Source organism: Phodopus roborovskii, unplaced genomic scaffold (assembly GCF_943737965.1).
Source record: "Phodopus roborovskii unplaced genomic scaffold, PHOROB, whole genome shotgun sequence".
Taxonomy (NCBI): domain Eukaryota; kingdom Metazoa; phylum Chordata; class Mammalia; order Rodentia; family Cricetidae; genus Phodopus; species Phodopus roborovskii.
In genome coordinates this window covers 7862249-7887499 of record NW_026126588.1, presented here as the reverse complement: position 1 = coordinate 7887499, position 25251 = coordinate 7862249, and the positions used below count along the sequence as shown (strand labels likewise).

General features: G+C 45.0%; 1 protein-coding gene across 2 annotated transcripts; it reads right to left on the bottom strand.

The window, feature by feature from the left end:
• Nucleotides 1-649: 649 nt before the first annotated feature.
• Nucleotides 650-25238, bottom strand: Tfap2b (transcription factor AP-2 beta). Of its 2 annotated transcripts, none has more exons than XM_051204413.1 (7): nt 24949-25238; nt 20056-20514; nt 15437-15497; nt 8156-8375; nt 6240-6358; nt 3956-4097; nt 650-975 (listed from the first exon to the last, which is right to left on the bottom strand). In XM_051204413.1, the coding sequence occupies exons 1-7, from the start codon at nt 25027-25029 to the stop codon at nt 678-680; spliced, it is 1380 nt and encodes a 459-aa protein (XP_051060370.1). In that variant the 5' UTR covers nt 25030-25238; the 3' UTR covers nt 650-677. The 2 variants fall into 2 exon arrangements, with proteins under 2 accessions (XP_051060370.1, XP_051060371.1); XM_051204414.1 differs by lacking the exon at nt 24949-25238 and adding an exon at nt 21714-21876.
• Nucleotides 25239-25251: the final 13 nt, after the last annotated feature.

Sequence of the window (25251 nt, the reverse complement as noted above, 5' to 3'; positions counted from 1 at the left end):
GCCTCCCTAATTAAACACACCGGGGGGAGTTGGGCACCAGGGAGGGAGTTAGGAACTAGGCGAGTTCTGGATACCCTGGGGACTAACGCAAGGGCAAAGAGCTAATCACACTGGTGGTCACCGGGCAGTAACCGTGTGACGAGGGGAGGAAGGGAAACAGCAGTGAGTAGGGTGAGGAGGAAAGGGGCGCGCGGACTGCAAGAGTTTCCTTTAAGAAAAAAAAAATTAAAATTGTAAAGGTTGTTCGTCTCAGTCAACCAGCTCTCAGAGCATTGATAACGTTTCTCCAATTTTCTTCCAATAAGTTAGCGTGTTCTCATGTTTAGTCTTATGTTTATTTTCCAAAAGGGGGGTTCATAGTTTTCTTTTATTATCTGTACTACTAAGCTTGAAAGAACCGAAGTGGAAAATCCGGACGGTTGTCTCCATGTGTATCTTGAAATAGACACCAAGAGCCTGTTTGTTGCTCCGTTGTATGCCTCAGTTTATTTTTTTTAAGTTATTTAGCTTTCATTTTAAAATTTTGATTGTATGTGTATTCTACCTAATATAATTCTTCCAAAGCCAATCCAATATGTTAAAGCTAAAATTATTTTTTTTTCTGTTTTCCTTTTGTATTTAAAACATTTTCCTTCTCTTTAACTTTTTTTTTGTTTTGTTTTGTTTTGTTTTGTTTTTCATTTCCTGTGTTTCTCCTCCTTGTCGCCAGTTTTACTACCTGGGCCTTCCCCAGACGTGTGCCTGTTAGTGGTGTTGTTCAAGAACATCTTGTCCATGCCTTTGAGCGCCTCGGTGAGATAGTTCTGCAGGGCGGTGAGCGCAGCACAAATGGCCGGGGCTCCGAAGCCGTGCGTGATGAGACTGAAGTGCGTGAGGCAGCTTTGGATGCCAGGCTCCAGGATGGGGCTGGGCCGGCTGTTCCCGATCGGCGTCCGGTCCTGTGCCAGCAGATCCGTAAATTCTTTACAAAGTTGCCTGCGGATGGTGAGGGAGAAAGAGAAAAGCGCCCTCAGAGTCCTGGTCACTGGCTGTGGAACCCAAGCAAACTCACACCAGCCCACAGGCGTTGGGTCTGTGGACAGTGAGTCTTAGGCGTTTCTGCTGTTTCTTTTCCTAGAGCGCTCCCTCACCCAGCAGCTGGGTCTGGAAGAGATCCAGTGAGAGGAAGGCATCCCTTCCACCCTCAAGCTTTTCATTTTCCTTCTCCCTTCCCGGACCACCTGTATTCTGCTTTAGGAAATTCGCTAGGTATGTTGGCTTTTGGTTTGGAATAGTCAATAATTTTTAGCTGTTACCTGGCACCGCTTTAATTATTTCCTCTTTTCGCCTTTCCAACCTCTACATCTCTCTCTCTCTCTCTCTCTCCCCCTCTCCCTCTCTCTCTCCCCCCCTCCGTCCCCCCCTCTCTCCCTCCCCCCTTTCTCTCCCTCCCCCTTTCTCTCCCTCTCTCTCTCCCTCTCCCTCTCTCTCTCTCTCTCTCTCTCTCTCTCTCTCTCTCACACACACACACACACAGACACACACACACCCTGAAAGATTTAAACCCTTCAGCCACAAGCCTGTCCCTGACACTGAAGCAGATTGCTGGAGCCTTGCATGGCCCAGGGCAAAAACCTGTTTATTCTAGGAGAGAATAGTGATTACATTCAAAGAGAAACCCCCGGTTACCTGCAGCATTTTGGAAGAGAGATGTCTCTTCCCTTCTTTAAAAAAAAAGAAAGAAAGAAAGAAAGAAAGAAAGAAAGAAAGAAAAAGAAAGAAAAAAAAAGTCCCCCTTTTGCAAATGTAAGCTACTAAACATCTCTGTATCACAGGATTGTTGTCAATATAAAAAGATTTCTGCTTAGTTTAAATAAAACTTAAAGGTAGATGGTTAAAACACTAGGGAGGATAGATTTTTATTTGTTGAAGTCTTCTATTTCTGCAAGGCACCTACAATTTAGAGAAATCTTCCAGCCTTAGGAACCCTGCGTGCCTAACTAGGGATTGCATTTATTTGAGAAGTTTTTAATATAGGAAATGGATGAGAGGGGTTTAGCCCTGAAGGTCAAATGGCTTGGTTCTGCTGGCAAACTGAGGCATGGCATCCCAGAGGCCGGCCACGATTGCCAGGCTTCTCTTGACCACCTGCCCTCACCCAGCCTGTGGTTCTGTGGGATGTCAAAAGAAGCAAACCTACATATCATACTGGACCTAGACAGCCGAGAAAGGACATGTACAACTAACACCTGGCCTAACTATCAGGTAAACAGGGCAGATTTCTCGATGTGAAAGACCCTTGGGGCATCCTTCCCCAAGGTGCTATGTTGCCTAGGGCTACTAATAAACCTAACAGGGAATCGCTTTTCCACCCACTGGCAGCAACATTCCAAAGGCCCTTGGCTTGAACACTGATCAAGACTGCCTACCCATCAGGTCTCCGTTCATAATATATCTGTATATCCCCACAGCAAATGACTGTGCTCACCCAGAAGAGCTGGCCTTGGTGAGGTTCCCATGCACACTCCAGGTTCTAACTCACCTCCCTTCTATCTGGTCCAGACACAAATATATGGGAAAGCTCCCAACGTGGTTCTGATACCCTAAGCTATAAACTAGTGACCTTAAAAGTCGGCAGTGGAAGTGGTAGTTGGGGGAGGGGTGTCAAATCACCTCTTTAGGATTTGACAATATTGTGGATATTGTCACCTGCTTTTAGACATGTTATAGGGTTTTGCTTGTTTGTTTTTGTTTTGTTTTGCCCAGAAGTTCTCTACTTCATTTATAAAACATACCTGCTTCTTACTATACGGTCCCAGAGCAAAAGGGTAAGAGTGTAACTCACCAACAAAAATCTACGGCATTGCTAAATATACATGTGTACATTAGCAGAATGCCTTCTACAAGGAGGGCAGGTTCCAGGTTTTGGTCATTGGGAAAGATGATTGAAGTCTCTCCTGGAGTTTGTACTCATTTCCAAAGTTCCAAAAAAGGAGATTTTGTAGTGCAGAGAACAAATGTTTTAAGAGTCAAGCATTTAAAATCTACACAGCCCAAACCAGGCTCTGTAAGCAATTAAACTTCTGGGACATTAATATTTTTTGACCCTGCGGAAAGGGGCAATCAAATTCCAATCACGTCTCAAAAACATCTGGACAAATTTGAGCAAATGATTTTTCAGCCTTCCATATATTTCTTTAAATTACGCTGTCAACGGAACAAACCGCGTCCTGGAACGCTAAATAAATGAGCGCTGCTGTTTAGGCCGCGCCTGAGACAGAAACGTGCTGGTGCAAGCAGCGCCGCCCACTGCAGGCCTGAGCTGGTCATAAAACACCAACAATATGACACCAAAGCCAAAGACGGGAGTAAATCAAATAAATAGAAAACCCACTGTAAATGTTCAAATGAGCTCTAGACCTAAATTTAGCCAGAGATTTACTGTTTTCCCCTCTGGAGTTGTAGTAAATTTTACAAGTCCGTGGAAGATGACAAACAGCAATGGAGTAATTAGAGCTGTGGGTAGAGATGGGCACACGTGGGTGACATATAGACACCCTGAGCGAACACACATGGCAGTCCTCCTTGTGGTAGAGAAGACCACTACAAAGCCCAGACAGAAATATTTCACCTAGAGGTCTAGGGAGAGATGTGGGACAAGTCTGCCTGACACCCCAGATCTGTGAAGGAAAACTGATAAAAAAGCCTGTGTTCTCTCCTCTTTGTAAACCGAGAAGGGGACTGGGACACGGCCCTAGCTCTCAAGTCTATGTCATCAACACACACACACACACACACACACACACACACACACACACACACACACACACACACACACACACACGGAAGCTGGGGAGCTTCCTGACCTGTATTCCAGAAGGCACTGTGAACCCACACCAGAGAGCCTATAGCACTGCTCTGCTCCACTGTTTGCATGGAGAGTCCGGAATCAGGGCCCAGGGTTTTGAGAACTCACTTGGTGGCCAACAGCATATTCTTTCTGGAGTGCAGGTCACTGGGGTCTGTGTGCTGTCTGTTCAAATACTCGGACACGGCTTTAGCAGGAAACTCTGTTTCGCAAATATACCCAAAATCCCGAGCTAAGTGGACAGCTTCCCCTGCAAGGAGAGCAGCAGACAATCAACACCCGGGTAGTGAACACCTGAGGCCAGATAGGGAACAGACCCAAACCTGAGACAGCAGGGAAAGTAAAGGTGAACTTGGTAATTACAGACAACAGGACAAACCTGACTCTTTTAGCTTTCTGCCTAAGCCAGTGTCTGGACAGACACAGCTCTCTCCCAGGATTGACTCCTGTACTTAGACAGAAAGTGACCCTAGATTCAAGAAGCACCTTACAAATGAATCTAGGTATCTGGTGGGGTAGACTAGCCAGACTCTTTTATTTAAAGTACCAGTTATTACTGCTTGAAATAAAACATAGAAGTGGTACCATCTTCCTACAATTCTATTAGGCAGTCTCGTATTTATAACTAATGTACACAAACAAATCCACTTATGTCGCTGAATATTAATAATGCTGAATATTAATAACTACATGTAACACGTGTATCGTGTGAAAAGAGTATCTCTGTTCCACAGCAACATAACTATTCACCCTACAATCATCTTCCTCTTTTCAGGTGTTTCTCTCTCGGAGCTTTCTGTCATCTCCCTCCTACTTAAAGGTGTTTCACTACACAAATGTGTTACTGTAGATACCAGGACACTAGGCATTCCAGAGCTTAAGAGGAAGACCCTCCTGAATAAAGCATTACTACCTATAAAGCACAGCCTTAGGGTTTGAGAAAAGATCACAAACACGGGGAGAAAAAGAGGGATGTTGAATTAACTCATAGATACACAATTATAGGGAATGAGACTTGCTTTCAGAGATAACATAATAATGAAAGGCTTCAAGAATAGTGCATACAAGGGTTCATAATACCAAAAACTGCCCCCCCCCAAAAAAATATTGCCACTTTGGTGTGATTTCCAGCTTCTTCCCTTCTCTACCAAAATCTCTGTCTCATGCTAAGATTACCTTGACTGTTTTAAGGACTGTAATATTAATGATTCCCTAAAAAGAAAAAGGGAGTATCCACAGACAAGGAAGAGTCAACCACTTGCAAGTGGGATTTGAAATGGGGCAATTTATGGCCTCAGGTGAGTTTGAGCCAAAACAAAACAACAACTTTGGCAAAATGCAGGACCAGCGACTCTTTGATATCTTTATAGCCATCATTTAGATAGCATAAGATGTTGTCCTGCAAAAATCAATTTCCTACTAGAGCCATAATATCATATCTACTAAAACGTGGAAGAGAAACAAGCAAACAAAAACAGGATATAGGAAGATTCCAGAGAAAATTCTCCACCACCTTCCTGTTGTCCCCTCCCTAGACATTCAACTGTAGTCTTCTTCTAGACCACATAGATCTTAATTATTACAGGCTACAAATTTTGTCTGGAAACCCAAACTGACAAACAAAGTAGAAGTATCTTAATAAAATTATGACCATTTAATTCACTATCAATGAATTTGCCTTGAAGATTCAATTTGTCTCTCTCTTTATACTTTTTCATAGTACCCCACTCACTGTTTTATTTTAAGCATTGCTGAACTTCCTAAGATATCAATAATTCATTAAGTCACACAAGGTAGGAGACAGAACTCTGGAAGAGTCATGAGTTTTAAAATAACCATTAAGATTCATGAACACTAAATGCTTTCTTATGCCTTTTTAATTTTATTATTTTTTTTATTGAGGGACAAGTGTGTAGAGGTGGGAAGGAAACCAGGAAGAACCTCTCCCACTCTCTTGTGGAACTTGGGGGTGGATGTCAGGTGGACAGACTTGGAAGCAAGTGCCTTTACCCTCACCAGCCACACCTGCTGAAGTTGGCAGAGATGTCATAGGAATTCAAGCAGAGGATGCTTCAGCCACTGTGACCAGGGAAGTGACCTCTCCTCTGACTTGGAGATTGGGCCTGATCCCTGTTTGGAGCATAGGAACCCTTCTATACATTGGTTTTTATTTGTTTTGTTGTTTTTGCTTATTTTGCTTCCCTGCCTGCAACTGCTAGCTCCCTGTAGGTAAAAAGACCTCTGGTCTTCTCTTATGCAGTCCCTTGACACCCAACTCATGAAGGCACAACAATCACAGTGATTTCCAGTTAATCATAACGCATGTAAAATGTCAGCCTCCAGCCCACAGTTAAGCTCAGCTACTTGGAGAAATGGCCACTGTCTTGCTTACCTTCCACCAGGGAGGTGAGTAACGTGACATTTGCTGCTTTGCGCCTGCCCGCGGGTAAATTCAAACCGATTTTTTCTAGCCTTTCTCTCAAGGATCTCCCCCCATTTTTCGATTTGGCTCTGCAATTGCAAGAATTAACATTCTGATTAACCCCAGAGTGTTCCCGAAACAAAGTTTAGACTTAGCAATCTAGAGCCCACTGGAGCTTGAAGAGGTTTTAACTTGAGGTTAGCACTCCTGCACACCATCCTTTCAGTTATTTGCTCGGAGTTTGCTGAGCTTTGCTTAATTTCTGCAATACAGAGCATAAAAAGTGAGTCCCGTTTTTACAATCCTGTGTGTGTGTGGTGGGGGAAGGATACCAGATGGGATAATTAGAATGTAGGGCAACGGGTCCAGAAAAGGTAAATATTGCTGATGTAACATGCACAGGTTCAGTCCTTGCCATGGAGCCCGTGAGGAGAGCAGAATCCAGGCAAGCTTTGAGAGAGAGAGAGAGAGAGAGAGAGGCGCAAAGGGCCAAAGGGCTAGTTTCGGGAAACAGGTAGGCTTCTAAAGAAGGAAGCAAAAATAATAATAACTACATAATGGAGAAGTTTACAAGGGGAGAGAAGGTTGATATTTGTAATCAATGATGTTTGTCATGATAACAATACTAATACTTTTGAGCTTGTTGATATGATACACTCCTTGTATTCACTATCTCAATTCATAAATTTTATACACTCATGTTCAGGAAGCTATAGTGTGTTTGTGCACATTTTTAATCCCAGCACTTGGGAAGCAGAGACAGGCAGATCTCTGAGTTCCAGAACAGCCTGATCTACAAAGTGAGTTCCAAGATTGCTGGGGCTACACAGAGAAACCTTGTCTCAAAATCAATAATAATAAAATAATAATAATAACAACAACATTCTGACTCTGAAGCTCAAATACCTCACTTGAAAACTAAATATTAAGGACAGTGGAAGAGGATTCACATTAAGAACAGTTGTGAGTTAAACACCTTTAGTCTCCCTCTAGGTCTCCCACATCCTCCAAGGGCGGGATAAAAATAAAAGGAAAGTAGTTATCATGCATGAAGCCTACTGTTGTACTTTTCAGCCAGCCACTTGTAGGAAAGAAAGGGATAGTGAACATCTAAAATGTGTTAACTTCAGAAAGTTTTGTCTCATACAGACTCACTTAACAAGGATAATGCCAAGGTCCAGATGTTAGCAAGAACTTTTGCAGAGAAAATACAATAGCCATTTCACCTTTACTTGGAGTCTGTCCATGAGTTTTAGTGTTGGAGAGCAACAGCATAGCTCCAGAAAATGACTAGTAATAGTTAGGAAGTCTATTAATGTTGTGAGATGTGATTCTATTGAAGGAAAGTCACTAATGTAGAAAAGGGTTTTTCAAAATTGAAAGCACATTATACTAGTGCATTGGTCTTGAGACCAACTTAGCTACTCTCCATTTGTATTTTTAAACTAGAAGACAGAGAGTATATGGAAGGCATGATGGAAACTGCCTTTTCTGTTTCAAATGAGCTTGTGGTGGGGAGAACTGAGTCTAATGCCCCAGATGTGAGCTGTCACAAATGGGAGCCCTGGGCAGGCAAGAAAGTGAAAGGTGTCTAATGCTGAATTACATAGAAGGGCTACACATGCGCAATAAGGTCTGGGATGGGTGAGTGTTGGGTGAGAGAACTCAGCTCTTGATGCTAGACACCCTGCTAGCAGTTTCTTCAGCCTTCCCTCAGCATCCCACAGAGCTGCGACTAGACTGTAGTTGCTAGGCAACTGCATGGACTTTCTCCCCGAACAGCACCCTCCTCCACTAATTGAAGTGTGTGTGTGTGTGTGTGTGTGTGTGTGTGTGTGTGTGTGTGGTGTAGTTTTTGTTGTTGTTTGTTTGTTTGTTTGTTTTACCTTCTGAGGACGCCGCCAAGGAGAGACGCATTGAGGCATTCAGGGGGCGAGAGCCGTCTCTGAACTTCTCCCACAGTCACTTTGTATTTTGAAGTTGAACTGAGTAGAGATAAACGGCCTGGGACTGAGCAAAATACCTCGCCGGTGTTGACTGACATTCCTCCCAAGAAGCCATCTTTATTCATCATGAGAGAAGTCACAGATTTGGGAGGGACAGGAACTAGGGAGAGATGGAGAGAGGAGGAAAATGTTGCCATAAAGGTGACCGAGCTTCAACCCTACTAATGGTTGACAGGACGCGGCATCTGGGAAAGCCACTGGGCAACCACCAAGTGGAAAGTGTAGGGGGACGCAGCTACTCCAGTGTTTCCCGGCTGCTTTGCCTTCCCAGCGATGTGAACAGACCCACACGTCACCATTCCTCTGGAAACTTACCCCAGGTGAGTGTCGCTTGCCACAGCCCTGCTCACCACACAAATCAGGGAAACACTCAACCTAGACCTCGGATCTTAGATCACACTGTGAATCTAGTCAAAGCCTATTTGGTCACCTGCTTCTTAGTGTGTGACCTTGGATCCCTAATCTCAGTTTCCTCATCAGCCCTACAGGTGGGGGATGGGGCGCGGGTGGGAGGGGGAGCTGCCTTATGCCTTATAAGGGAACCTACCCCCCCCCAGGACATAAAAACAGCAGCGAGATTCATTTAGAAATATACCCAAATGCTCATTTCCAGTGAGAGCAATTCAGCAGTGACATGAATTTTGTTTACAAATTAAAGCACGGGCAGCTCGTGGTTGTTTGAACAGTTATGATTTGCAACAGGTGCCCTGATCAATCAGCCAATCACTGTAATTCACATGAGCGGTGGGGTCTTGCCGTGTCCCAGTTGTTTCATTTCAGCAAGTAATTGATAACAACCCACACTCCAGGTATGTTTTATGCAGAAGTTAATAAGAGCTGACAGCTGGCTGCCACTGCTACCCTGGTGCATCCAGCCTCTCCAGCCTGTGTTTCTGTTTAATTGTGTTTCAGCGTCATCTGCATGACAAGAGGGGGCTGAGCTAGGTGGAAGGCTGGAGAATGACAAACTGTGAATGCTGGCCTGGAAGTTGTGCCCTTTGGACTTCTCCTGATTTGTCCTACTTCTTCCCTGTTAATTTCTTCCATTGAGAATTCATATATTCCTACATAATAGGAAAAAAGAAAGAAAGAAAGCTATCCCACCTGCCTAATAACATCCATGTCTCACCCTATAAATCTGGCAAGGAAAGATGCTGTCTGCCACATGAAGTCTAGAATTTTATGGAAAAAAAAAATAAGGTCTCTAACTTCTCTTCTACAGGACAGATAAGAGGATGCAGAATTTCCTCTTTCAGTTTACTCTTTATACCACAGATTTCAACATTCAGACTCCATGGTTGCTGAGAGAATTCCAAAAGCTGGGCATTTATTAATTTTACTTGAGGTTTTCTAAAACCTTGTGAAAAGAGTTCTGTAAGGCAGTGGATTTAGACACTTTAGCAACCCTTTGGCCACTTCTTAATCAACAATATTGGCATTTCAGAACCTATTGTTGATGCCCAAGATCTGCTACTTGGAGGAATTGTGTTAGGAAGCAGAGCATCTTCTGCACTGTCATAGGCTAGGGACAAGGTACAAAGGGGGTTTTGATTTTCTGGGCACCCCTACCCCATATTTTCTCTAAGGACTTCTTCCCATTTGAGAGTAAAGTAGCAAAATGTCACAGTGTTTTCATCAGACATGAATAACACTTGGAGTCCATAAGTCTCTTTGTAAATGGATGGTTGGGATGAAGCCATCCCGCCACTTAACTGTTGTGCACAATATCCACATATATTTTAGTGTCCTATTTAATTAGCGTTCCTGACAGATGAACTTCAGATTCATATTCGATCATTGCATACAATTTTATACTGACGGGAAGTGGCAAGGCCAGCAGTTTGGGAAGGAGTTCCCCTAAAAGTAGACAGCCCTTTGTAGTTTTAACAAGAGAACTGTAGCAACAAATAACCCTAAAGGTATGACCTTTGAAACTCGGCAGCATTCTCGTCTTTAACATTGCTTAGACTATTTTAATAACAAGACAAGCCCAGTAAGCTGACAGTTACTGTTATGGACAATAACCAGTATCTCTTAGACAGTAGTTTTCCTATTTACCAGATGTCACATTTCTTGAAAACTTAGGCCTTCGGAAAGACATTATACCCTGTTCTTTAACTGTCCTGTTGTTGACTGCTTGATTCAGCTGGTAGGAGCTGTTTCCTTTAGACAGAGTAAGCAACTCCCTCCTCTATGCTGTGCTCTACCTTTCTCTATCCACATGCAAACACATGTGTCTGCTTATGTAGCACACTTCCATCTTTGGAAGGTTGTCTCTCGCCACTTTAAAAAAAAAATCTCACAGGGTGAACAGAAGTGTTTTCAAGTATATTTCCATTTTCTATCAACATCATGTTCTTACATTCTATCCTCAGGTTCTAAGACCAACTCATGTCCCTTACCCTTGGCCTAGCATGGGTTCCCCTACACCTGGCTTCCCTTCCTGATAGCTTCTTGATCATCTCACCTTCTTGTTTGTCCTCACACATGCTTAGCTCAGCTGATTAACCCCGTATTTTATTCCCTTCATCTTTCCCCTTCTGCTTTCCTCCAGCTTATCAATACGCCCAGAAAACAACAGGGCCTAGTTGATTTGTTAGTAATTATGAGCACACTGCTTCTGCACATGGATCCCAGAGATGTCTGAGATAGGTTTAAAGCGACAGCAGGAAATGCTAAGGAAATGGAGCATAGCAAGACTCGGCATGAAACTTTACGTTCTTCACATGTTTACAATTTTCTGTGCATACATTAAAAAGTGGGTTTTCCCCCTCTTCAGTCCTCGGTTGGATGGTAAAACCAACTTCTAGATGTGACACACACACACACACACACACACACACACAGAGAGAGAGAGAGAGAGAGAGAGAGAGTACCACCACCATTCCTTTCCTCCTCTTCTTCCTATGAATTATAATAGAAAAGAAAAAAATCATAAATTAATGTTTCTTGCAGTGAGTGGTTTTAAGAAAAGTAAGGAAAACTAGAGAAAATGTTGTTCAGTAGTAGACTATAATATAGAGATTAATGGGATAGTACTTCTGTTTCTCTTTTAAAAAACAGCTTCAGGGTGAAATTAAAAATGGGAGAAACTGTATTTGACAAGACCTGCGTTAGAAAAAAGGGAAGAAGTATACCTGCCTGACACATTAAGAAGTTGAGGCCCCTTCCCCTGGAAGAAAATGACAACTATGGGAGCTACATTGGGAAGCAATCAAGAGATTTGACACCCTAAAAGAAAAACCACTTCTCATGGTCAGGGAGGCTATTTCTCAAATTAGCATCCTGTTAAGTCAACTTCTTGTCTAAATTTTATTCCACATGTTCAACGGGAATATTTATGTGGGCACTGGAATTGTGATGAGAAGAAACATAAACATACACACAGGAATATACATACACATAAATACATACATACATACATACATACATACATACATCCCTTAATGTCCAGTGTTGGTGTTTTTTTAATGACAGAATCTGAGATCTTGAAACTTTAATCGTCTCATCATGTTTTTAGTGTGTCATCTGACCTTGAGAAAGTCATTTATCTTCTCCAGTCTATGCACTTGCAGATTCCCACAATTGGGGCAATGGAAAGGAATGTCTGACCTTTCCAGTTTTGAAATTCTATGGCTTTTGACCATCTCCCTCCCACTCTGCCTCTCTCTATATATATGTGTGTCTCTTCCTCCCTCCTTCATCTCCCCCGCCCCCATCTCTCTCTGGAAAGGCAAAGTTCTTGAGAGGAAACACAACTTTTACAGGGCTCTGACAGACTGAGATTCTTGGTGAGACATTCCTTCTAGGCTATAAGGAAGAATCTCAAAGGAACCTGCTGGAATTGAGATTTGGCAATTTTATAACCCTCCTCTCCAAGAAAACCCACACCAAAGTGTTTGTGTGGGGAAGGGGCCAGAACTAACGGAGAAAACACGAGAGAGCTTGGAGGTTGAACTGAAACTAACCAAACAGGATATCCCTAAGACCAATAAAAATGCCCCCCAGTCACAGCATTTGAACCTTGGACTCCAGCCTCAATAACCTTTCCAAGAAATTCTGACATATTTTCTGCTGTCCAATATGTCTAACAGATTGCACATTGGTTGCTAATACCAACCCCCCATTTCTTAGAGCCCAGGTAAGCCTTTTACATTAGGCTACAGGAAGATGGCTGGGCAGTCCCCACACCCCCCACAGCACCCAGACTCCTAATCTTAATGGAACTGAGAGTTAAGAATGATTTTTTAATGTCTCGTTGGATTTTTAGACTGTTAATGTAGCGAATCCTTCTCATTATTACTTTATTGATTGCTCATTGACCAGCCCCCTTCAAATCGTATTAACCACCCTCTGCCGGTTTAGATTAGGAGAGTTTAAAAAGCACCTTTCATTATTCCTCCCCCCCCTCCCCAACTCCTGCCATAGAGTTGAGACTAGGCAGCTTAATGGGAGCTCTAATGGGGCAGCTCAGAAGAGAGGGGCCACGGTCCCTGCCGATTGCATTAATAGCTCAAAGGGGGCCAATACAGAAAATTAGCCGTAAACGAGCTCTGGAGATCTTCAAATGAAAGAGCCGTTTATCACGCTGGCTACCTTCACTCCACTCGTTTGCTCTCTCTACTGGGAACAACTCATTTCCTCTTAACTAAATTACTTCAGAAATGTCAGCTAAGCCCACATAGCAAACATAACAAGAGAGAGTCTATAATGTATGAGGTGATGTCAACAGGGAAGAAGAATTATATGGGTTAAATTTTAGGAGTGGCATGACACAACTGGACAGAAAGACACAAAGACAAAAAAATACATCTTTTATGCCCAGGTTTTTAGGCTTCATAAACCTAGGAACTGAGCCGTGTAAAGGTAGACCAGTTGCTGGCCTTTTATTAATGAAGTATAATTTTTAAAATAACTGTCTAAATACAAATTAAGCAACCAAGTCCCCTGCTAGTTGCTGAAATTTTGAATATTCGGTTCTGGAAACTTTCTCCTCACCTCCAGAATTAATCTCACAGAAGCATCCCTCATGGGGATGAGACTATGCAAAGATGGGAGAGGAGAGGCGAGCAAGGAGCTAATGAACCCATAACTTTATTTTAAGTGGTTCCTGGTGAGTTAGAAAAATAAATCAAACATTTGTTCATCCCTTGCCTGTGGCTTTTAAAAGATGAAAATGTGATATTAGGATCTCTTCTTCGTGTAATAAAGCAAACATTTCAAGTATCAAATAATAGAACTGACCTAACATTCATATTTAAACTACTCACCCCAAATCAATTAACATGAGTTGGGTGTTGCTTTAGCGTTTCAAGCCGAGTATAATTTCAAAAAGCTTTGGGGGAAAACATGTGGCAGTCTCAGAAAAACAAAACAAGCAACTTTTTAGTCAGCACCCTCCTGTATCTCAGGAAGCAACCTCCGTGCATAAATATTCATGTTTCTCTGGCAAACATATTTAAAAGCTGCAACCAATGCTTCCCACATCTAAGAAAACCGTGGACCCCATCTTGCTAGGCAAGCTAAGTTCCAAATATTTTTATTGGCCTGACTATTAATAACATTTCTGATTGGTCATCTGCTGGGCATGTCTCTCTGCCAGCCAATTGATGTTGCTAGGATACCGAACCCTGAGCTTAGCTCTTCAAGCTTTCCACAAAGAGGGAGGGGGGAATTAAAACAACAATGACAAAAGGGAACAGGAAAGCTCCTCCCTCACCCCACCCCAATCAAGCAGCAATTAACCAAAAGAGAGGCCTAGGGAGGAACCAGCGATAGTGAACAGTCAGCGGGGCTGCCAGCCTGAGCATGCACTCCGGGTACACCGCTGAAGATGGTATTAGCTAAGAAGGGAGGGAAAAATACTGGGCAATGGTTTTAAACTTGTTTCAAAGATCATTCTGAAAACGAAAGGGACCATTCCATTCTGCTACTGTTTCCCCTGTCTACCCCACAAAGCTACATAACTAGGACTTTCTAAAAGGAGAAAATTCAGCATACTCCCAACCCCTTTGGGATCCTTATTCCACAAGCTGCCTAGTGCTCACTACCCCAATTTGAGGCTGGATGGATTGCTTTCTAAATTATCGTCTTTCCTTAATTATTGTTGCCAAAGTGGAGTGGCTCAAGTCAATCACAAGTGACTGAAGTTGGGGACTGTTGACTCCAAGCATAAGGACTGTCTTCCTCTAGCCTCAATAAGAAAGGGTGACAGTCCTTAAAACTCTGTTTTCCAATACCAATCCATGTGATAATTAAAGACTGCCCTGCGTACACATTCACACTCTTAAATTCGTGGCATGTGAGTGACATTCAGACCTTGAAGCAGCTACTCTAATCGCCAGACATTCTCTTAGTGACTGTCACAGAAGAGGAGAAAAAAAAATTAAGCAGCTGCAATACGCCTGAAATGAGTTATTGTAATTACATTTAATTAGTTTAATTAGTTAATTATTTTGCTTACAGCTGTACAAGAGACTGCAAACATTTGTTAATATCACATGCCCTTTAACAGTATGGGGTGATTCCACAGTCACAGTAAATCATGTGCACATATGCAGGAAGATTTAGATGCATGCTTGGTCTGTCTCAGCCTCTCAGGGTGAGCATATTTAGTAAAGCATTTAGCACAATTAAAAAAATAATAAAAAGAAACAACTCATAAGGCACAGAGAACTGGTACCACAATTACCAAAAAAAAAAAAAAAAAAAAAAAAAAAAAAAAAATCAAACCAAAATCAAGAGGAAAGAAAAGCTACCTCCATAACAAGAGACTTCAACACAGTCAAATCCAGATATGAAGGAAGTAATAATAGCCCTTTTTGAAATCAATGCTTCCCAGCTATTTCTACACATCATGATGTCTCAGTCATAGAAGATGCATTCGCAACGGCTACCTTATGTATTATGAGAAAAATGGCAATTGTCAGTATAGCTCTGTTTCTCCAACCCTGGTTTCTGGCAGAGTTTCTATTCTGTTCGGACCCATTTCCCCTTTCCCAGCATGCCCCTTTACCCAGTCTGATAGCCACAAAACTGATTACAACAAACATTTGTGTGTGTGTGTGTGTATGTGTTGTAAGATAATGACTTCCCCCAAAGTGAAAGCTCATCATAAAGACATTGAAATCTTTGCTTACTTTTGGAAGGAAAAATCCATACCTTTTTTAATGACTGACTGGTCCAATAGGTTCATGCCGCTGTTATTGGCATCTTCAACTGACTGTGGATATAAAAACATCACCATTCAAATTGACTGGATATTAAAGAATTGCATACATAAATCATGTCATTCTAAATGGGAGTTTCTATTATTTCCATTTATATTAATTCACAAAGGGAGGTTTTATTATTATCCTTATTATCTCCAAATCGACATAGAAATGAAATTCACTGAAATGGTGAATTCTCCAAATAGGAGAAAGAGAAAACAGAACGCATGAGCGACATCTGGGATGTGGTATTGGCTTTGTTATTGTCTGAGACAGATAACACAGTCATATAAACTTTTATATCACTAACCCATATGAACTGTGAAAAGTTGGCAACAGCTGAAAATTTTTTTTCACCGATATTAGTTAAGAGCAATTTCGGTTTTTCCTTCTACCCCAGTGCATTTAGCCCCAGAGCCATTTTTACAAATACATAATGGTTTACATTATGGGATTTTAATTAAAGTCTGAGCAATTTGGAATGGAACACAAACAGCAATACAAAAGCCTCCAGGACCTCACACCCACTGCAATCCACATAGGTTCCTGTGATCTATGAGTTTCTTGCTACAAGGTGACAGTCCCTACAGGAGCCTGTGCAATGGCCATCAACCCCCTCCAACCATGCTGGTGATGCTGGCCAGCCAGTTGCACACCTGTTAGGAAGGCAGTAACTACAGATATAGGCACGAAGATAGTGGTGCACACTCAGACAAAGGACTGGATCCTCCTAGTCAGCACCTTGGTAATCACAAGAAATATCTATCTTCAGTTTCAACCCTCTCAGCTCAGAATTGGCAGCACTTCTGAGAGAATAGTTGTTGGAGCGAGTTCCTAACTGTCAGGACACATGGGAACTGGCCTTCTAGCTGTGCATTGCAGGGTGTCAAAAAGCAGATTTCCTTCCACCCTCCCCACTCCCAAAGAAAATACCCGCTGTCTTTCTGAATCCCGCAACTGCTTCTCTTGATCCAATTTGTCACCCACTCTATAAAGAAGTGTAAAAAGAAGGTCTTGGGCTATGAGATGTTTCCCTAGCCCTTCCTACCCATTTAGGGTGCATTCATGAATGTGGTGTGTGTCCAACACAAGGGGAAAGAAAACAATCAAAAACAAGCAAGTTTGGCTTGAGAAATGAGATGTTCTAACCATCAGGGGGTATACTTGTTTGTTTCTTTTCATTTTTACTAGACACTCTCCTGCTCTTAGAAAGCCGGCAGTGAGGTGTTTCTCCATTTGAACTGTTTTCAAAATTGTAGACCATCACCACACACAGCTTAATAGTGAAGAAGTGTTTCGAAATTATTTCATGAAACTTGTTCATAAGTTTTCAGGGGGCACTATCATACACACTGTTTTCTACACTCAAGTGTCTGTTGGCAATGGCTATGGGTCCAGCCAGGACAGAAATACTTGCCTGTGTTTGTAGGAGTGAAACCCATCCCATACGGTCCTGGACCCATGAGCCCCCACACCTCGCGCTTAGGTTGGTGCGCAAATATGTATCTACGCCTCATCAGCGACGTGGGGTAGTTGTGGTAGTTAATGAGAAGGCTCTTGTCTGATTTTCTATCTAATTACGGCCGCCTGCTGGGTTTTTGTACAGGATATTCACGCAGCATGCTGGCGCTTAATCGTCACAGGGAGGATCGTAAAGATTTAATTAGGACTGCATGCGGAAGCGCAGAAAAACAACTCAGACTCGTAATTACTAGACTTCTTTAGTTAAAAGTGATACCAGGGGTTGCTTTAAGACACAAGGGTGTGTTTGAGTGTAGTGGGGTGTGTGTGTGTGTGTGTGTGTGTGTGTGTGTGTGTGTGTGTTGATAGTCATGGGTGGTAGAGGTAATGGGAGGTTAGAGACCAAACGGTGAAGAACAGGGTGCCTACACAGCAACTAAACAAATCTACAACTACGTGTCCCCTCGGTTCTCTTTTCCTCTAGCCATTTCCCCCTGAGTTTTTAACACTGCCCCCCCTCCCCAATGGGTGAAATGTAGCATACCCGGAACCCAGACAGCGATCTGCTAGTTTAATAGCCCCTGTGAGTAAATTGAAATAGAAATTGACAGGGTTTTATAGTTTCATTTAAAAAATATTAGAAGCATTTGGTTAATTAGCTCTCCTTCTTTTCTCTCACAGGGCGGCAGCCTCGTGAGTGTGCCTCTAGGTCACATGAAATCCCCCCAATTCTGGACCTATATATGTAGCACCCTTTGACTCTGTCTGGTCCCTAGCTTCCAGTGTCCCGAATGCACAAATACCAGGCCCTTGACTTTGAGTCCTGACAACCACTCTGGTGTCGCTTCCAGAGCCCATTAGGGTATAGTTACCCCCTTAGGTCTGTTGCCTGGTGTCTGAAGACCTGACAGCTTCCATAACTTCAGCCCCTGCTCTCTAGATGCTGAACTTGGCAGTGGGCTCTTATTGGGGAAGCCTAGCAGTGACGTTCCTGGATCCAAAACACATCCCTTCTCATTCCTTCCCTATGCCATCTCAGCCTCGCCTCCTTAGACTCAGCAGGCCTGTCACTGGGACCACCCTGGACCAGGATCACAGAGGAACTAGCCTCACACAGACCTCGGTTCTGGCATAGGCTGAATACCCCCTACTCTTCTTATTTAGGGTAGCTGGGGAAGGTCCCACAGGCCTTCCCACCTTGTCAGGCTAGCAGCTGGAGGAGGGAGAGGGAAGCTGGGAGCACTTTCTACCCCTCCAGCCTCTGAACAAACTGCAGCAGCTCAGGCTGGTGCTGGGTTGCTTAAATACTTTAAGTCGTTCAGTTCCTTTGATTGTGTCTCTTGCCCAATAGCACTTCACTGGCCTTGTTTCTGATTCCTTATATTGTCAGCTCCCTTTGCATTTGGCCAAACACCCAAAACCCCTTTAAGTTTTGACTTAAAGTGAACATTCTAATACCAAAGAAATTCATTCCCCGTTTTGGAGAGAGATTCCTGGAGTCCATTGGCCTGCAAGGTGGTGGAAGTGTTAGTAGATATGTTCACATCCCTAGTTATAGTAATGGGGATATACAGTGTAGTGGATGATGTTAGCATCCCTAGGGTAATGGAGGTGTGTGGTTGATCTACCTTCATTATCCGGCACTTTGAACCATACTAAGAAAGGTTAATTTAAAAACTCCCCCCATGCATATTACTCTAATGCAGAAAAAAAAAAAAAAAAAGCTCAATGTTTCTTTCCTTGTATGGAATTCTGAAAGGAGCAATACAGGCACAGCTCAGTAAAATCAACAAAACCATCACTCCTGGTACTGTGGATGAATCCAGCTGCAGATCAGGTGATGTCTTCCTTTTTAATAACAAGGTTCCTCTAAAACAATGAACCATCACAGCCTGCACACGGAGATGGCATTTGATGCTGTCAGCACATTTTGACTGTTCTTAAATATACAACATACATTCTTACATACATTCGCAGCAAAGTAAAAAGGAAGAGCTTGACTACCTGCTCTTTTCCACTTTGTTTTTCTTCACTTCAGAGATAAGTCTACAATGATGCACAACAAATTCAACTATGCCAACGAGATACCAGTGTCAATTAAATGTTCTGTGACAATATTTATCTTTTCTGGAGAACCTTTAAATTGGGGGAGGCCTTGTGTGAAGCAGAACTGTTCAGAATCACCCTAACAGTATTTAGGAATCTTTTCTTTGATGTTCCTTTGTTTAGTATAACGAAGTGTTCCTGTCCAAGTAAGCCTCCATTGTGTAGGCTGCAGATGGGGTACTGGGTGGGCAGGGATTATGTTTTGAACCTTTTGTTTTAAGAAATAAACACGTGGTGCCTCTTCAGAAAGATAGTGACAATGGGGAGGGGTAGTAGACATCAGAGGAGAGGGCTGAAGGGGAAGGAGGGGGACATTGGTTTATAGCCAATTAAGTGGCCTTCAGATGAAATTTCCAAAATGCTACCTGTCCTCAAGGACTCCAGAACCCAGAGGCAACTCGTCCCTAAGGAAGATCCCATTGACAGGCCAGGGCTCTAGGATTCTGCTTGAGAAAAGGCATTTTGAAATTCAAAGCAAAAGGGTCTTAAACAAACAGCTAACGACTCTCCTACAGAGTGCATTGTCATTCTTAGCACAGCTTTGCAAACGGGAGAGAACACCAGGAGCCTTCAGGGGCCCTAGTACCTTCTGGATTAGAGCTCTGTTCTCTAGACTGCCAGGACTTAGCCAACCAAGCCACCGGAACAGGATCCCTATGGGGTAATCCTAGTGCCTATTTCTTCACACAAAGCAACAGAGAATGCACAAGTCCAGTAGCTGAGTCAAGATGAAAACATTAGCCTTGATGACAACGACTGTAAACTATCACGAACATATTTCCTCCTTCAAGATTTAGTTTCCAGCCATCCCGCATTCACAAACGGATCTCTAGAAACTGCCACCTTGTAGCCACACACACAAACACACACTTTTGTCCAGTACGGTCGGTTAGGTTCTAAGGATGACAACCTCCCACCCCCAGAAGACCAGGTCGCCACTCCCCCCTCCCGCATTTTTCTTTTATTATCTTTTATGTCTATTTTTTGTCTGTTTGGAATTACCTGCACATCTTCCATGCCGGGATGCCCAAGACCGTGCAAGGAGAGGCTGTCGCCCATGCCGGCGTCCAGGCCGTGGTGTGCCGAATGTAGTAACACGTCGGGCCGGCGGACAGAGTGATAGTCCCTTCGGGGGTCAAGGCCCGAGAGCTGGGGCAAGGCCGCCCTGGGCTGGGGCAGTAGAGAGCCGGCTTCTGAACCCACTTCTTGGCGCTGTCGTTGACCCCAGGGGTGCTGCTGGGGCTGATGCAGAGGGTTCAGGGAATAGGGGTCGTTGACGTGAGAGTAGGGGTCTTGACTCTGGTGGTAAGGTAGCGGCTGATAGGGGGGCGGGAAGTAGGGTGGCTGGAAGTCCGAGGATGGCGTGTGGGACAACGGCGGAGCGCTCGAGTAGGGTCCTTGGGACACAGAGCCCAGTTGAGAGAGTCTCGAGCTGTGGCTTGGGACGCCATCGTGCCGGTCCTGGGAGTGGAAAGTACAGAAGGAGGAGGAGGGAGGGATGAGAGGAGAGAGAGAGAGAGAGAGAGAGAGAGAGAGAGAGAGAGAGAGAGAGAGAGAGAGAGAGAGAGAGGAGTTCGGCTTCTGTACAACTTTCCCCGGGATAAGGGAACCAAGAGGCTAAACCTTAGACCCCCAAGCTGCCTCAGGGCCACATGGTAAAATGTCAACAGTCCCACACGGGAAGCTTCAGGGGACTTGACTACCACAGAAATAGGAAGCTCATCCACTACCAGGCCTAAGAGCTGTCTTTTGAGAGTGCAAAGCAGGCAAAAAGGGAGAGAAGGAACTGTGTGGACAGATAGCTCGAAGCCTTGACTTAAGAATGTGGGACTCAAGGGTGGTGTTTGCTCTTCTGAGTGTTTCTTGCTCTTCAAGAGCTCCAAAGTACACCAAGTGAACCTTTCTAATAGCTGCGGTGCTGCTGTGGTTGAAAAAAAAAAAAAAAAAAAAAAAAACCAACCACTTCAGCCTTCACTGGCAGGTAGCTGGCTGGCCCCGGGGCTCACGCAAGCAGGAGATTCCCAGAGCAGGGAGGCATCTGCCTGATCCGAGCTTCCAGCCACCCCTCCCTCCCCAAGAGGAATTAAATAACTTAGTGTTTGATTGAAACGGATCTCCTCGGCAATCACACCCTAAGCCCATGTTAAATTGAGTTGTGGTTTGCAGGAGTTATTTCTGAGCTTGCTTTCCGTATCACAAACTGTTATACTCAGGGCGTTAAAATCAGGAACTGAAGTTGGGAGGTGAAGAGATAACCCCCACGTCTCCCCCCCCCCAATGTAAGCCGAGTGGAAGGAAAAGGAGGAAGTGCAGGGCACCAAGTTTCTCCCCATCCTTTGTGGAAAAGGCAAATGGTAAAGTCCCCCTGGGTCTTTCTGGAGAAACAGCCACCTAAATTTCCAAACTGCATTGACAAATGAAAACAAAGTTTTTCGGTTCGACCTCACCCCCTCCCAGCTGACTCTCGGGGAGCTCAGACCGGGAACACAATGCAGAGAGAAGCAGTTGCAGCCTCGTCCGATTATGGTGCTAAATTACCAAGCCAAAGGCACTCAAAGGAAAACAGAGAGACAGAGGGAGCCACACAGGGAGATGCAGAGACCGAGAGACGGTGAGAGGAGAAGGCATGCACTTCTGGAACAACGGGAATCCGAACTCACCATGGATGAATAGGTGTGGACTAACATCTGGAAAAAAAAGCCTGGTTACTGCTCAAAAACAAACAATGAATTTTCAGAAATCAAAACGTCCAGCAGAGAAGCAAGCTGGACACAGGAGCTGAGCTTGAGGTGTTTCCAGGACAAGCCATCAAAAAAAAAAAAAAGCCAATAAATAAATAAAAATTAAAAAAATCCCCCTCCAAGAAGATTGGAGGTGCCTGTCACAGACAAGCAGCACGGTCCATCTGTCTCTCACCGTCTTTTTTGGCCTCTTTTCTTCTGCGGGTTCTTTGGGGCCCCAGAAACAGTCCTCTTCCACCCGACGCTGGGCTCAGACTGCTCGGGCGCCCCTTCCTCCCTCCGCTTGCCTACACCGCCTCATAATAATTGATATTCATGACTATTAATATTACACGAGTACTTTAAAGGGAGAATGGGGGACAAATGGAGCGTGAAGCAGCAGCGAGCTCAGAGCTCCTCCACTATTGTAAATGACGTTCATTCAGTGGAGAATTACTAGATGTAATCAGACGAGGGGGCTGGCGGAGGCAGACTGGGGGAAAAGTTTAGCAGGAAAGAGGCAGAACTTCAATTAACTGAGCTGGGACGCTCGCTCCCGTCAGGCAGCCTCTGCTCTTTGGATTCGGCAGTGGGGGGGGCAGTGTTGAGGGGGGGGGGCTCCCAGAGAATGTAGGTGCTCTTGTATACGGAGGGAGACTCTCCCAAAAGGGAGGGGTGGTTGCCCTGAATACTTGGTGTGCGGATTAAAACGCGAACTAGAGAGACACACTGTCTGTTCCTGTGGAGGGGAGAGAAAAGTAAATGGGTGGGCCTGTTTACTGGGAGCGATTTCTGGTTGCAGAGCTATCTATCTATTTCGGGGGGGGGGTGTTGAGAGTTTTTTGTTTTGTTTTTGTTTTTAAACATAGCGCTGCCTTTTCCTCTTTAATGCTTACAACCTGCATTTTTTTTTTTTTTAAACCGAGATTTAAAATATATGCACTCGGTCTTCAAGTACACTAAAGCTATCCTTTTCAGGCAAAGCCAGGGGCAGCAGAAAATCTTTTGGGATGTTTCAGGAACCCGTTCAACTGGCCTGACTGCCATTTCGGTTAAACTTCAACCTTAGCTCAGACTGAAGTAGGCTCCTTCCACCACGCTGGGTGCAGGGTCTCCTGGCTTTGCAGCTGAAAATTTAGGCAGCCCGGGGTAATTCACTGCCTCCTCCCTCCCCTCAGTCTTCTCCCCCCCACCTCCTCAGTCCGCCCTTCTCCTTCCCTCCCCCCTTCTCTCCCTTGCCCCCCTCTCCTCTCTCCCTCCCCTTTTCTCGTCTTCCTCCCCACTCCTTCCCCTCTCCCCCTCCTTTCCCGTTTAGTCCTTTATTTTTTCATAAGCAAAGAACCAGCATCCCCATCCCGAACCAGCATCCCCATCCCTCTGATTACTTTAACCCCTCTCCGCGTACCCAGAGCTATTTCACCGCAGCCCCGGCGTCTCCAGCGCCACGTTTTCTAGGGGTGGTGTGTTCTTTAGGAGAGTTTATCGCCCTGGACTTGAACATAATCCCGCCTGTTAGGAAAGGAAGGCAGGCCGGAGGGAAACAAACCCGGCCAGGCGGGGCAGGCGCGGCCCCTCACTACAGTCAGTACAGAGCCACAAAGGGGGGGACGAACCCCGAAGTCACCCGAGAAGACCCCCCCCTCTCTCTCTCTCTGTGTGTGTGTGTGTGTGTGTGTGTGTGTACGTCTCTTTCCGTCTCTCTCTGTCTCTCTCCCCCCCACCCAACTCTCCTTCCTCTTATTTTCTTCTGGACTTCCTTTCCTTCCGTGTCTTTTCTCATTACCTCCGAATGAGATCTTCGGAATGGCACGGCTGAGGCACACTGGGCACTGGCTCAAGGCGCTCTTGCCTGGCGCCCCGAGGAGTCGCGTTCACTCGGGTGGACCCGGCCAGCGGCTTTGGGAAGAAGCTGGCCACTGCTTCCAGACTCCCCTTTAATCGGGCAAGACGAACCCCCGCCGCCGAGCTGCAGCCCTCAGTCCCCGCAGGGCAGCCGGCTCGGGGCTCCGGCTTCTTTCCCAGAGCCGTCGCGAACCTGAGCTGCCAACCTGTGTCCGGTGGTCCAGCCCAGTGCTGCGGGGTTTGGTGGCTCAGGTCTCATCGCCTCAGCTTTCCGCTCTCCAACTTTTCCCGGTCCCTCTGGCTTCTGCCGCCCCGCTTCGCTAACTCCCTTTCGCTTCCTTTTTTTTTTTTTTTTTTTTTTTTTTTTTTTTCTTTTTCGGATCTCGAAAGCTCTTCTCGAAGCTTCAGAGCCATTCTTCCCTCCCTCGACGTTCCCTTCGAGCCTTGTTTCCCTTTCCGCTTGAGCCCAACTGGGGGCGGGGGGTGTTCTCCCCGGCCCCGGGACGCTGGAGCGGGTTCCCGCCTGCGTCCCGGCCCGGGCCTCCTCGCCTCGGCCGCCCGCCCGCGAGCTGCAGGGGCGCCCGGCGATGCGGCAACCTCGCTCGACGCGGACTCCGGAAGCGAACGGTGGAGTCCGGGGAGGCGGAGGACGAAGCCCGGGAGGGATGCGCTCTACCGGGCACTGGTAGCCAGGTGCACCAAGTGTGGGCAGACTTCGTTAAAAAATGCCCACACTCTGGCGGCTGCCGTCTCTGCTTGGACCCACTGACCCGCAAAGAAGCAAACACACACAAACACACAAAACAAAAATAACAAACCGCGCCCTCTCCTCATACTTTATCTGTTCATACACCCGTCCTTTTTTCCCTTCTTCACCTGGATCTGTTACCGAGCTCAGAAAATTTACTGAAAGTAAAATAAAGAAAGAAAGGGGAAAAAAAATATTCAAAGCCCGAGTTGGAGTAAAGCTTGAAAATCCGCTTCTTTCCCGAACTCAAAATGAGGGAAGAATGTTTTTCTCTGCCTGGCTATCTAAATTCAGTGGCTCCACTTCCCCCGTCAGAGCCTATAAGGGGGAGGAGAGAGCCAGAGAGAAAGAAAAAGAAGAAAAGAAAAATAGCTCCTAAATAAAAGTTGCCAGATTCCAGCCTCGCAAGTCCCCCTTCAGGAGAGCGAAGTCTCCTAGAGCCAGCCTAGGAAAACTTAGAGAAACCTCAGAAACCCGACCGGAAATCTACGAGCAAATAGCTTAAAAATATGTCAACTGGGGTGTCAAGAAGCTCCAGTTTTCTATGCACAAAGCTCTAAAATGCATCTGGGGGTGTCCGCTCACCTCATAGATGTCTTCGTACTTGACATTCTCCACGAGTTTCCAGAGCATGATGGCAGCCTGGTCTCTAGGAGGTGAGTGCATTCATGTGAGGAGCAGATGTCTGGGTTCTCAGGACTCCGCTGTCTGTAATGATCCATCTATAATTGGAAATGGGGGATACACACCAAATCCGACGCTCCTCTCCCATCGCAACTTATATCTGTTGTCTCAAACAATAGGCTGGAGAAGTAAGCCTCAGCAGACAGAAAAACATTATTGCACACAGGACTTAGATACAACGCGCTGGCGCACACACACACACAC

Coding starts and splice junctions, on each gene's coding strand:
- Tfap2b (XM_051204413.1), bottom strand. CDS start 25,029: ATGCACTCACCTCCTAGAGACCAGGCTGCCATCATGCTCTGGAAACTC. Junction 15,498..20,055: donor CCGGCATGGAAGATGTGCAG/GTAATTCCAAAC, acceptor TTATATCCACAG/TCAGTTGAAGATGCCAATAA. Junction 4,098..6,239: donor ACTCACCTCCCTGGTGGAAG/GTAAGCAAGACA, acceptor CTCTCCTTGCAG/GGGAAGCTGTCCACTTAGCT.